Consider the following 13162-nt stretch of genomic DNA (forward strand, 5'->3'; position numbering starts at 1 on the left):
AATTCTAAATATAAATTTCCATATCTATTTTGCCTAATAAGATGGTTGATTGCTAAAGCATAAAGAATTTTAGAACTCTCATTTACTTTTCACCATTCTTGCCATTTGTTGAACATAAGAATTGTCAGACTGGATCAGACCAGTAGCCAATCTAGTCACTTATCCTCTTACCAACATGGCTGCTTCAGAGGAAAATGCAGAAAATCCTGCATGATACAGTTATGAAATAACCTACTCACAGGAAAAGTTTCCTCCTTATCCCATTACTAGCGATTGCTATATATCCTGAAATATGAGGATTTATAGATCTCTTCAAAACAAAACACCCGCTCCCCAAGAATTTTGGGTTTGGTTTTTTTTATCCTTGCTATTATAACTCTGGTTATAATCTATATAACCTTCCCATGATCCCTTCTTGAATCCTGAGAAGCTCTTGGCTTCAATGACTTCTAGTGGCAATGAGTTCCACAGGCTAAATGTCCCCTGGACAGAATATTCCTTACCAGTTTTAATTATGCCGCCTTTCAATATAATTGCCTAGTCCCTTTGACTTTGTGTGCTTCACTCAACTTGCTGGAAGAAGACAGACAAGTCGGTTTCACTTTTGTTTCTAGTCCAGTCAGAGAGCTTGCTTGTGAGTTTCGTGTATTCAGCGCTACAACGAGAATACTGCTGAAGTCCAAGCCCAAGTCTGGTTTTACTCACATTTTGTTTAAAAAAAAAAAGTGAAAAGATTGCTATACCTATTGTTACAAACATGGGGAGAAAGGGGAAGACGGCAATGTTCTAAGTGGCTCTATCTCTTTTTAACCACTACAGCTGGAACAACTGCCTTGCACGCTCACTGTCCCGTTGGGGACGCCTTGCTCCAGTCCACCGAGCTAATAACGCCCCGCAGTAGTTTGCAAGGACAGCTAGCCTGGGACGATAAAGACAAGTGACTTTTCCAGGCTTCCCCGTCCCGATCCCCCAGAGCCCGGCCTCCCTGCCGTCTGGGACCATGTGCCGCCGCAGGGGGTGATGACTGGCTCTTGGCTCGCTCGGGCCAGCCAGGCCACAATAGCTCTCATGCCGCTGGCTGCGGGCGGAGGGAGGGGAGAGGTCCCGGGCGGGCGGCTGTGGAATGAAGCGAGGCAGCCGCAGTTGTCAGTCCCGTCACTGCTGCTGGAAGAACAACGGGGGGCTCCGGTTTCTGCCGCGGGGGGGCGGAGGGAGCGGGGGGGGGGGCGCGTTAACCTTTGCGGCGCGCAGCCTGCCAGCGACGCGGGGGATGAGCGCGGCAGCCGGGCTGAGCCGCGGAAGGCAGGTCTAAGGGGCAGAGAGCGGCGCTCGGGCGGGGAGAACCGCTGAGCCGGGCCAGTGTCTCCGACCATGCCAAGCGCCCTGTGAGCGGAGCAGCTGCGACCGCTGCTGGGATGAGCGCCTCGGCTGCCACCGGGGTCTTCGTCCTGTCCCTCACCGCCATCCCCGTCACGTACCTCTTCAACTTCCTAGCCGCCAGCAGCAGGTGAGCCGGGGGGCGGGGGTCCCCTGCGCCCGGGCTGGGCTGGGTAGGGGGAGCCGAGCGCCCGCGGGGGCCAGGGCAGGGCGCGCTCCCAGGCTGCTCACTGCGTAGCGTATTTTTAGAAGCTGGGCAGGGGAAGGACAAATGTGGACCCGAGAGAGGTACAACAATAGCCAGCGCCAAGGGAGTGGGCGGGCGAGGCCGCAGGGGCTGGGAGCTGAGGCCCCGCGGGGGGGGGGGAGCGGAGGCCAGGAGGGTTGGAGGCTGAGCGCTTGGGGGTGGAAGGTGGGGTTAAGGGGGGACCTCGCCAAGTGATTTAGGCGGGAAATGGGCGCAAAAGGCTGAGAGCGGGGATCTGGGCTTGGGGAGCTGAACACTGGAGCCGGGCTCCAGGGTGTGGGGCTGGGGTGCTGGAGCAAGGCGTTGTCCTGGGTTGGGGCAAAATATCTCAGGTAAAGCGATGAGATTAAACAAGAGGCATGGAAGGACATAGAGATCCTATATCAAGTTCTCACCTGTCAGCACCCTGGCTGTGGAAAGGGGTGGAGGAGAGATCGTGGGTGGAATTCCCTTCGGAAACTGCAGATCCAAACCCAGCCCCAATAAGTTCTTAATGGGTTTTTGTGCCCAGCCACAAAAATCCTTCAGGGTTTTCCCTTTCAAAACTGTGGAAGTCCCCACATCACTGGATCATTCATAGTCAGTTCCAGAGTCATCAGAGCCTAAGGTCACCATCATGCCCCCAAAGAAGTCACTTAAGGTTTTGCTATTGACATCAGTGGGTGAAGAATCAGGCCCTAAGTCTTACTGCATGGGAGTAGTTTCAATTTTTCTGTACCTCACCCTCCAAACAGGGCCGGTGTAACCACCAGGGCGCCAAGATTTGGGGGCGCTAAAAAGCAGTGCTCCCAAATTTTTTTTTTACACTATTGCTTAGGGGCAGGTACTTGTCAGTTTCCAGCGCTCGGGCCCTGCCAGGGCCAGCAGCCTCTTCACCTCGGAGTCTCCCCCGCTTGCCCGGGGGCCACTCCTCCTCTCAGGCTTCCCGGCTGCTGCCGCCGCAGCCGCCCGGGAGGACGTGAGCCGGGGGCGCCGCGGTGGAGGAGACGCAAGGGGCCGGGCTCAGCTGGGGCCCCGCACCTGGCGGCCGAGAGCAGCAGGAACCGGGCGCCGCTCGGGAGGAGCCAGGTGGCCCGAGCCCAGTGTGGCGGCAGCCTCCGCAGCAGCAGGGGCAGGCGGGGAGCACAGGCGCCCTGGGTTCGGGCCACCCGGCTCCCCCTGACGGGCGCCCGGTTCCTGCGGCGCTCCCCACCCGCGTCCTCCCGGGCGGCCGCGACCGGGAAGCCTGAGAGGAGGAGTGACCCCCAGGCAAGCGGCGGAGATTCTGAGGTGAAGAGGCTGCTGGCCCTGGCGCTGCCCGAGTGCTGGAGACTGACAGGTACCTGCCCCTGCCCCATCCTGGTACCACCTGCCCCCCAGCCCAGAGAGTGTTATCTGCCCCACCAGCCTCAGTCCCCTGCCCCATACTGTCAGACACCCCAAGCTCACTGTTACACCAGCACCCCTGGGCAAAGGGCCCCCTGACCTTCACAGCTGTCATCGCAGGCCTGACAAACTCACTGCACCCCACACGTTTCTTGCAGGGCACCTACCTACAAAGAGGAATGTGGAAGGGATCCACACAAGGCTGGTAACTTGTCAAGAGTGAGAATCTTTGTGAGATGTGTGCATGGGTAATATTGAAAGAATAACGTATTTACCTTAAAAGTCTGCTTTACAGACTTGGAGTAGAAATTAGTCACCAGGGGATAATGGCCCTTTGGGGCAAGGGGGATTTGTCACCCTGCCTAACCTGGCTGGTGATGCAGTGCAAGGCTCAATTTAGCTTTGCACAATAGTAAGACTTTGAGTGGGACACCATCAGAGGCAATGGCAAACAACTGAAACGCCTTAAGGGTAAAAAAGAAACATTACAACAGCCCTTCTGACAGGCTGTTTATAATGCTAAGTTTACTAGTTTTCGGAGGTGGGGGGGGGCAAGGGGGAAGTTTCACCTAAGGCGCAAAATATCCTTGCACCAGCCCTGCATCCAAGGGAGAGTTTCCTCAGCTGCGCCCTACAAGATGTCCCTGAAGATTTTCCAGTGTTCTACAAAGTTCTACAAAAACTTGAGAGAAACTTTGGATTTAAAATGTAGAAAAGGATCCCAAGAGTCTTTCTCCTAAGACACTTCAGGACTAATGGAGCATAGGGCCACAGTTAGCATCAGACATGTCAGTATGCTCCACTGCCTAAAAGTTTTTCAAAAAGTCAGTGCATGTAATAGACTGTGTTGCTGGTTTGGGTTGGAAGGGTCCAGGTACTTCAGATATTTTTGTAATATTCAGTGTGCAGATTTCTAAAAAGTTAGTGCATGTTTGATTCATTGCCAATATTTCTTTCTAGTAAGTACTCACCACTGTGCAGAAAGTCTGCATTTTATTCAATTGAAGTACTCAATCCTTCAATCTTTACTCAATAAATAGATCCAGTGCAAGATCCACTAAGGCTGAATAGCAGGATTAAGATTGAAGGAGCAAGTCTGAAATGTAAAACCATTCTTAATTTCTTGTCAGTTTTCATATTGTTTAAATATAACTTTCTAATTTATTTTCTTGAGGAGAAAAATCAGACTTGTAACTAGTGTATCTTCTGAAACCATATCCTGATGTCTCCAATATTCAGAATATGTTTTTTGAACAACCTTATGGTTTACTTAATTCTCCCCATATTATTTTGTATGTAAGCACAAAGGGGATGGATTGATCTCAAGAATCTGCCCTAAAGTGAATTTAGAACAATTTGCCAATCTAGAGATGTAAATAGATTTTAAATGAATTCTATTGAAAAATTTTTTTTCCTTGGGGAAGCTAATGTTTTTCTCTTTTCTCTCTGCGTCTTGAGTATTTCCATCATTTGTCTACCAGCACTTTACACAGCCTCTGACATTTATCCTCCAGGCCTTGTATTATGGCCTCCATCCTTATGGAAAAGGAAGCCCTCCCTGCAGAACCCCATCAACTCTATTTGCAAAGCATTCACCATGAGTCACACATAGCACTTCTCTCCAGCGCCTGAGAACACTTCTATAGCATTTCCTGCCCCTGGCAATCTAGGGCCTGGGAGAGGGAGGCCAGAAATTGAACCCAGAGCTATCGTGAGGCACTGCACAATGCTACCCCCAGTTCACCAGGCTGATCAATTTGTTTTTTTGTAATTTTACTTTGAAAACATTTCCTTTCACAGCTAGGTACTTTACTGTGGCAGTTAAACTAGATGTTCATAATGGCCCTTTCTGACCTAAAAATCTATGCATATATGACTTTCACAGCCTATTTGTCCTAGTTTTTGCTAATGTCAGCATAGAAACTGAATTTAGTCTGACAATCTAACTTTCTGGACTAGTTGTTTATCAAGCTATTTTAACAACAAGGAGTCCGGTGGCACCTTAAAGACTAACAGATTTATTTGAGCATAAGCTTTCATGGGTAAAAACCCCACTTTTTCAGATGCAACTTGTTATAGATGATGACATGTAACAAGCAGGCATGGAAGTTCTGAAAAACAGTAAAAATGTATAATATTATAAACTCTGCAAGGATTTTAAAAAGCAAAATTTTTCATTAGTAATTGCATTTAATTTAAGAATAAGGGGGTACACTTTTGCTTTTGAAAAGTGATCCTTTTGAGGTTAGCTGATAAGAAAAACTGCAGAGTTGAAGGGGGCACATGGGTGCTTGTTTTTAATTCCCTGTTTTTAAAAATAATTTCAGTTCCTGGGCAATTGTAGCAGTTGGATCCCTGATTCTGATTTTCATTGCTCTAGTAGCTCGTACTCTGGTCAAAAGAAAACCTCCAAAAGACCCACTGTTTTATGGTATGTATTAATATAATCAAAGAATTTATTCATTGGTTTGAAAGTTACATCTCATGTGGACATACTTTATGGCTGTTACCATTTGTGTCTATAGAAGGGTAACACGCCTTTAACCTGATAGAAACCTTTTAATAACTTTGGGCCCGATGATGGAGGGTGCTAAGTGGATCTCAACTTCCACTGGAAGTTGAAGGAGCTGAGCAGGGGTTGAAATAGGGGGTGGAGGGAAAGGTAGTGCTAATCTTCAGCCTCTGCCAACAAACCAACTCCACCACTTGAAAGCCAAAATGAGATACTCACAGTGGACTGTAGAAGAGTTAAAAATCTGCTCTGCTGGGCCCATCCAGTTTTGTTCCCCTTGGTGGAGCTCAGGTGACACAGTGGAGCTTATTGAACACATCAGGCCTGGCTCCTCCTCATTAGGACCCATTCTCCTAATGGACCCAGTGGGCTTCTTTTGCGGTTTTTGCCCCTGCAGGAGGGTTTGGATTCCCAATTGGGCTCCATAGGGCTGGCTGCCCCTAGATGATACAGATTGTCATAATCTGATCATCTGTCTTCATTCTTACACAATAAATATTCCACTAATAATATCTAATAACCATCACTAGGCTTCAGTGTTAACACCAAAGTGTGATGAACGGAGTCGTTCTCACCTCTCAGTGCTATCGTTTTAGGCTGTCCACAGACTCAGGCAAGCATCTCAGCATCAGTATACTCTTTTCATATTTGAAGGTTATTTTCACTACCTTAAGGCTGGGGAGATGTAATTGTTTTTTAGTGAAAGCTTAGATTCTGGAGCACCATATGGCAACCTACAGGAAAAACTACTGGCACATTTAGTTGCCTCAAGCTCCAGCCCTAGACCCCTCCACACCTTGCAGGCAGAGCCCATAGCCCAGACCTACTATGTATTTTTACCCTCTGCTACTCATCCCATAACCATACACCTTTATCCTCCAAGGTACTGCATATGTTGCATGGTGCTGACAACTCTCAGTTCATAAAAGTCACTCCCTATTGAGTCACTGAACACCTTTCAGACTAGGTTTCCTATGTGGTCATGGCTCATGATGGCAAAGCAGGTTCGCCCTGCTCCACCCCAGAAAGGGCAAGTCACATTTTCCTTTCCTTTTCTGCCAGCCCCTCCCCTTCTTTCTTCTGAGTATAACTGGAATGTTCAGTTTTCCTCAAGCAAGACCAAATGTTTGCAATTGAGGCTGTCTACATTATATGGTAGTTTCTAAGGGCTACCCAGTCCTCTTCATGTGATGCTGATCACCCACTGAGGTCAGTAGGAGCTGTGCATGTGGATGTATGGAGTACATGTAATTAAGTGTAGCTATCTTGAAGAGTACACCTTGTGGCAAAATATTGGTATCTTAAAGTATTTAAACTAGGTATTGCTAGGTAGCAAGTTATATTGTCCATTATATATCTGTCTGGATGTTTTCCTTACAACAGATAAATCTCCCCCCAATTAGATGTTAATCTTTTAACAGTTTAATATTTCAGATTATGTACTGACAACCTGCGATTTGCAAGCCTTTTTATATACACTAATTTCTTTTCATTTTACTACAGTTTATGCTGTATTCGCTTTTACCAGTGTAGTGAACCTTATAATAGGACTTGAACAGGATGGAATTATTGATGGATTCATGACCTACTACTTGAAAGAGGTAAACAATCATTTATCTTATGAATTTAAAATCTTTACTATTGATGATTGGATAAAATCTTTATTATAAAAATGCCCAAGGCAGAAAAAAGCCATTAGAAAGTTAACAGGATATGAAGTTCAGTATTATAATTTATTTCATATGCCTTGGACATTGAAGAGGAAGATACTGTCATTTATTTGTTTTCATATAGGCTATGAAGTATATTTACCACTGCAATTTGGCTTTTCTCTTAATAATATAAATAAGAGTACTTATATGTCCAAAAGAATCTTCTTGGGTTTGATTTTACTCTCATTAAAGTCACTGACAAAACTTTCATTGGCTTCAAGCCCCAGCATATTATTTCATTTAGTTGCAATAATACTGTTCATAGGGGACTTCTATGGCATCAGTGTAGTTAATGCATACATTTCTACTGAACTAGTTAAAGCATGCATTTCTGCAGAACTCCATAGAAATTCAGCAGTCATTAATGGAGAGTGAAAGTGAAATATTACAAAACCTGTAAGCTTAGCCTAGAAGAAAAATAATGAATCTTGTGTTTTTGCTTAATCCTTTTAATAAAAGGGACCAAAATGGAGTGAAAAACCTGATGGTGCCAGATACCAAGTTGGCAGAATCTGTTCCCTGCTGAATCTCAGTGTCCACCAAAAATAGCACAATGAGGGTCCGATCCAACATTCACTGGTGTAATTGAAAAGATTCTATAGACTTCAGAGAAATTAGTTCAGCCCTATGAGCTTAAATATTACCATCATTAATGTGCTCAACACTATTGTTGGGTCTCTAGATTGTTAAAAATATCTTTGCTGAATTAAATCAACCAGTCTTTACATTTCATCACTGATATATATATGTCATAACTTCAGATTTTTGAACATCAGTTTTTTTAGAAACAGGAATTTCCCATAACGTTGCAGACCAATGATTGCTGTTTCAGTACTGGATCCCCAGATACTGATTTAGTTGGTGTTGGTCCTGCTTTGAGCAGGGGATTGAACTAGATGACCTCCTGAGGTCTCTTCCAACCCTAATATTCTATGATTCTATAAGAGCAAGGCATAACCCCCTCCCCACCAGAATGCACTTACTTTTGCAATACTATACTCTAAAAGGTATGTCTATATGGAAGTTATTTCATCCTAACCCCAGATAATGATATGGATGCCTTGAAACGAGAGTTGACAGCCAGAAAAAAATGGATCCCTAGACTGAATGAACACCAGTCACTTTATTCCAGCCTGTTTACCGGCTATTCTTAATACAGTTCTAAAGTTTATTGAATTTCCTTTGCCATTGCACTGTTTTAAAATCCATTTTCTTTAGGGCGAGCCTCATCTGAACACTGCATATGGCCATGTGATCTGCTATTGGGATGGCTCTGTGCATTATCTGATGTATCTCTTAATGGTGGCAGCTATTGCGTGGGAGTAAGTCAGTCTGATGTTTGTGTAACATTTGTTTAGCTTTCCACACCCCTGTATAAGCCACAAACAAAATTAATTTCCTGTGGCTATGCAATGTTTAGATGTTTGAGTTTTTTAAATATTATTTTGTACTGTGTAAATTTTGTTGGGCCAAATTAAGCCCTACTGAAATTCCATTACTCTCTGCAGAGTTAGATCACAACTGGATTTGGCCTCTTGTTTCAGATGCACAAGGGGGAGCAAATAAACAACCTGTGTTCTCTTGCCTATGCACTATAATTCAAAATGGACACAGTTAATTAGTTTAGTTAATGAGTGTTTTGTTGATGGTGGTGGTTTTATTAATTATTATCATTATTGCTGAACTTGATGTAGGCAGCAGAATAAAAATTCTACCATGACTTTTATCTGGATGATTTACTGTACAGGACAAAACACAGTGCATTTGTACAATTTATATTAGCTAACCAGAAAGTGGAAATCCTAAAGAGAATGCATGTTCCAACTCCGTGGTATAATTATTTCAAGAGAGCAGAACAGTGTCTTGGTCAAGACTACATGGTCTTCTTTCTTTCATTTCTACCAGGAAGTACTGTTTAAATAAAGAGGTAGTAATAATTTCTGGAATATAAGAGTCTTATGTTGCTTACTCTTGTGGAAAGAGTTAAAGAAAATAATGATTTAAATGCACATTGCAGGGGAAAATATTTCAAAATATACTGTTTTGAAACATCAACCTTCTGGTAACAATCATTAAAGCAAATTATTTTCAAAGCCTTGTACAACAGGTGCCCACTGAGCCCTTCTGTGAGTAAAACCTCCCACAAAACAGGTAATTAAACACAGAATCCCATATTGCTCATATAATTATCTTGTTTATACACAAAAATGCAGTGTCCCCGCATAGGTTTGTTTCTATCACACCTCTGTGTCCACCATTCACCACCACATTAGGCCCAGATCTTTAAAGGGTGCTAGGCATCTAAATACCTTTGAGGATCTCAGCCTTCTCCCTTAAAATGCTATCAGCAGAAATCAGTATAATCTGAGGACAGTTTTTGATAGTAGTGTTCTAGGGATTGTGCATTAAATCAATTATTTCTGTTTCAGAGAAAGTTACAGAACCATTGGCCTATACTGGTTAGGATCCATTGTCATGAGCATTATTGTCTTTATGCCTGGAACTATTGTGGGTAAGAAGATTATTCATATAACCAACTTTGCCATGTGAAGCATTAACATTGTTTTGTTTTCTACTTCCTATATTGGGTTAATAAAAAATAAGGCTACCTAATCTCATAACCAAAATATAGTATATTGCTCCTTACTTTAATATAACCTTGGAGGGACTTCAGGAATATAAACAGATCAGTTAACCAGATACCAAGGATTTTTTTACTTTGGGAAGTTTGTGGATTTACCATTCATTCCATGGCGACAAGAAAAAGTTTATCATCTTATTTTGCTATCGGCAATAAGGCCCTGATCCAAAGCACACAAGTCAATAGAAAGATTCTCATTGAATTAATGTGCTTTAGTTTGGGATATGAAAAAATAACTATATCTGTTTGTTAATAGTGTTTAAAAATTGTTCATTTATGGATTAGCATAAAGAGCACTTGTTGCTTTACAATACAGTTGTCAGGGGTCAGGCAAAAGGCATCCATAGGCACTTTTGGACAAATGAATTCACAGCTGCTGCGGCTTGAGAAATCATTATTAAATCATGTTTATGTCATACAATTGTTGACTTGAAATGCTTTAAATTTTTCTTACATAAATAAATGATTTCCTTCTTGCAAAAAGCCTAACATTATGATTTTTCAAAGATGATTCGGGCGAGAGGGAGGTTAGACACACTACTGCCATAAATGAATGTTAATGTGTTTACAACCACTAGTTGGCTTTGAAAATCTCAGCCCAGGTATTTATAGCTAGGATGGAGCATTCATGGTTCAGCCTGATTAGTCCATTGCCTCTCTCTCTCCACACACATGTTGCATGTTTACTATGCCACAGAAGCTCTTCACCTTTCTCCTATACAAGCTCAAGATCTCTGATTTTCAGGGAGTCCTCTCTGCCACTGATTTTGACATACAGACCAGATCCTCAGCTGATGTAAAAGGCACAGTCTCCACTGATTTATAGCAGCTGAGGATCTGGCCCAGAATTTTCTGTGACACTTTTTCCAAGCATTGTCACTGCCCTGCATTAGAAACCAAGATTTAGTAAGCAGAGCATATCAGACTTAAAAGTGTCAGTTTTTCCTTTGTGAAAGATGCCTTTATCTAGAGCAGGTTGTATTAACAGCTTTCTGAGCTCTTCCATCCCTGTGGGTATGTAGCAAAGAGGTCAGCTGAGGCAGCTGACTGTCACAAACAGAAAATCTCATCTTTGAAACACGCTGTACTGTATCTAGTTGTTACCTGCTTGCATGTGGCTCTTCCATTTGCCAGCACAGGCTTTTCCATCAAATTTATATGCTGGGTTGCAAGCATTTAAAAAAGCTTTTAACATCCAGCATTATTGTAACTGTTTGGTGTGGATGATCCATGGGATATGCTATAATTGTCTGCATATACAGTTAGTATACAAATTCTTCACGTTTTATGATTATTTCTTTTAATAGGTAAATATGGAGCAAGAATGTGTCCTGCTTCTTTCTTAAGTGTACCGTATATTTGTCTTCCTATATGGGCTGGGTTCAGAATCTATAATCATCCTTCAGTGACTTACAATACTCCCATCAAGGTAATGTTACTATATTAAATGTAAACTACTATACTAATAGCATTAAAAAGACTAAAAACTTGCTCATTATTCCTGCAGAGTTTTAGTGGAGTGCACTGTAAAGATTTATTATGTTTGTAATAGAGATAATATTTTAGTTAGTTGTTTTGTTAGTTTCATTGTGGAGTGCAGAGGGAAGCAAGGTGATCGCTGGTTAGAATGAAGGACTAGGGGTGAGGATGTGTGTATTCTGTTCCTGACTGCCATTTGCTCAGGGCAGATCTACGCTTAAAACACTGCCGTGGTGTACAGTAGATGCTACTATGCTGGTGGGAGAGCATCTCCTGTTGGTATAGTTAATCCACCTCTGCAAGAGACAGTAGTTATGTCAATAGTAGAAGCCCACCTGCTGATATAGTGCTGTCCACACCAGGGTTTTAGGTAGGTATAACTGCATCGCTCAAGGGTGTGGATTTTTTTTTTTAACATAGTTTTACTGATGTAAATTTTTAACATAGGCTTGGCCTCAATCTATGACCTTTATAGTCCCAGTGCCTCAGTTTCCCCATCTGTAAAACAGGGATAGTGATACTTCCCCAGCTTTGTAAAGCTCCTTATGATACTAAGATAAAGGTGCTATATAACTACAGATAGTAATATTATGTAGATTACTGTGAGATTTCATATAATTGGACACCTGCTTGCTTTTTAAAATGTTTGCATTGCTTGCTATTGGGTTTTATAGCGGAAATATATTATCATGCTAGGTAGTAAGGAAGTGATTTTGTGTTAAACACCTTATACCTATCCAAAGCTCATTTTGACAATCATCTTCATCTACAGAGATGGTATCTACTCACAAACTAGCTAGGACTCTGTAATTCGGCAACAATAGGATTAGCTGGTCAGTCACAATATGCAACATTTGTTTATGCACAATTTCATGCATTGAGAAAAATGGTTACCTGAAAAGTAGAGCAAAGAATGACATGATGTTTAGCTATTTCGACATTGGTGAGGCCTCATCTGGAGTACTATTCGACATTGGTGAGGCCTCATAAAGTGCTTAAGATTGGCAATCATAGAATACCAGGTTGGAATGGACCTCAGGAGGTCATCTAGTCCAACCCTCTGCTCAAAGCAGGACCAATCCCCAATTTTTGCCCGAGATCCCAAATGGCCCCTTCAAGGATTGAACTCACAACCCTGGGTTTAGCAGGCCAGTGCTCATACCACTTAGCTATCCCTCCCCCTCATACCACTTAGCTATCCCTCCTCATCTGGAGTACTGTGTCCAGTTTTGGGCCCCACACTACAAGAAGGATGTGGATAAATTGGAGAGAGTCCAGCGAAGGGCAACAAAAATGATTAGGGGTCTAGAACACATGACTTATGAGGAGAGGCTGAGGGAGCTGGGATTGTTTAGCCTGCAGAAGAGAAGAATGAGGGGGGATTTGATAGCTGCTTTCAACTACCTGAAAGGGGGTTCCAAAGAGGATGGCTCTAGACTGTTCTCAATGGTAGCAGATGACAGAACGAGGAGTAATGGTCTCAAGTTGCAGTGGGGGAGGTTTAGATTGGATATTAGGAAAAACTTTTTCACTAAGAGGGTGGTGAAACACTGGAATGCGTTACCTAGAGGGGTTGGTAGAATCTCCTTCCTTAGAGGTTTTTAAGGTCAGGCTCGACAAAGCCCTGGCTAGGATGATTTAACTGGGAATTGGTCCTGCTTCGAGCAGGGGGTTGGACTAGATGACCTTCTGGGGTCCCTTCCAACCCTGATATTCTATGATTCTATGATTCTATTTCGGGCTAGAGGTGGCCAGGCTTACTGCCAGAGCACATTCCAAACCCATTTTGAGTGTCAACATATAATGGATTAATGGTATTTGTATTACAA

The 13162-nt window shown here is 43.3% G+C and overlaps 1 protein-coding gene across 7 annotated transcripts in view; it reads left to right on the top strand.

Moving 5' to 3' along the window:
* The first annotated feature begins 1236 nt into the window (after positions 1 to 1236).
* TM6SF1 (transmembrane 6 superfamily member 1) overlaps positions 1237 to 13162 on the top strand; it is a 32718-nt gene continuing 20792 nt past the window's right edge. The window contains exons 1-7 of one of the 7 annotated variants that reach the window (XM_073304055.2): positions 1449 to 1507; positions 3148 to 3194; positions 5317 to 5420; positions 7005 to 7102; positions 8432 to 8535; positions 9643 to 9725; positions 11162 to 11283. In XM_073304055.2, coding sequence (XP_073160156.1) covers positions 3169 to 3194; positions 5317 to 5420; positions 7005 to 7102; positions 8432 to 8535; positions 9643 to 9725; positions 11162 to 11283 — 537 coding nt within the window. In that variant the 5' untranslated portion in view covers positions 1449 to 1507; positions 3148 to 3168. Of the gene's footprint in view, positions 1508 to 1643; positions 1666 to 2637; positions 2943 to 3147; positions 3209 to 5316; positions 5421 to 7004; positions 7103 to 8431; positions 8536 to 9642; positions 9726 to 11161; positions 11284 to 13162 lie in introns of those variants that run through there. The other 6 variants (XM_073304060.2, XM_073304057.2, XM_073304053.2 and 3 more) reach the window with 6 other exon arrangements.

The sequence above is a fragment of the Lepidochelys kempii genome, chromosome 10 (genome assembly GCF_965140285.1).
Source record: "Lepidochelys kempii isolate rLepKem1 chromosome 10, rLepKem1.hap1, whole genome shotgun sequence".
Lineage (NCBI taxonomy): Eukaryota > Metazoa > Chordata > Testudines > Cheloniidae > Lepidochelys > Lepidochelys kempii.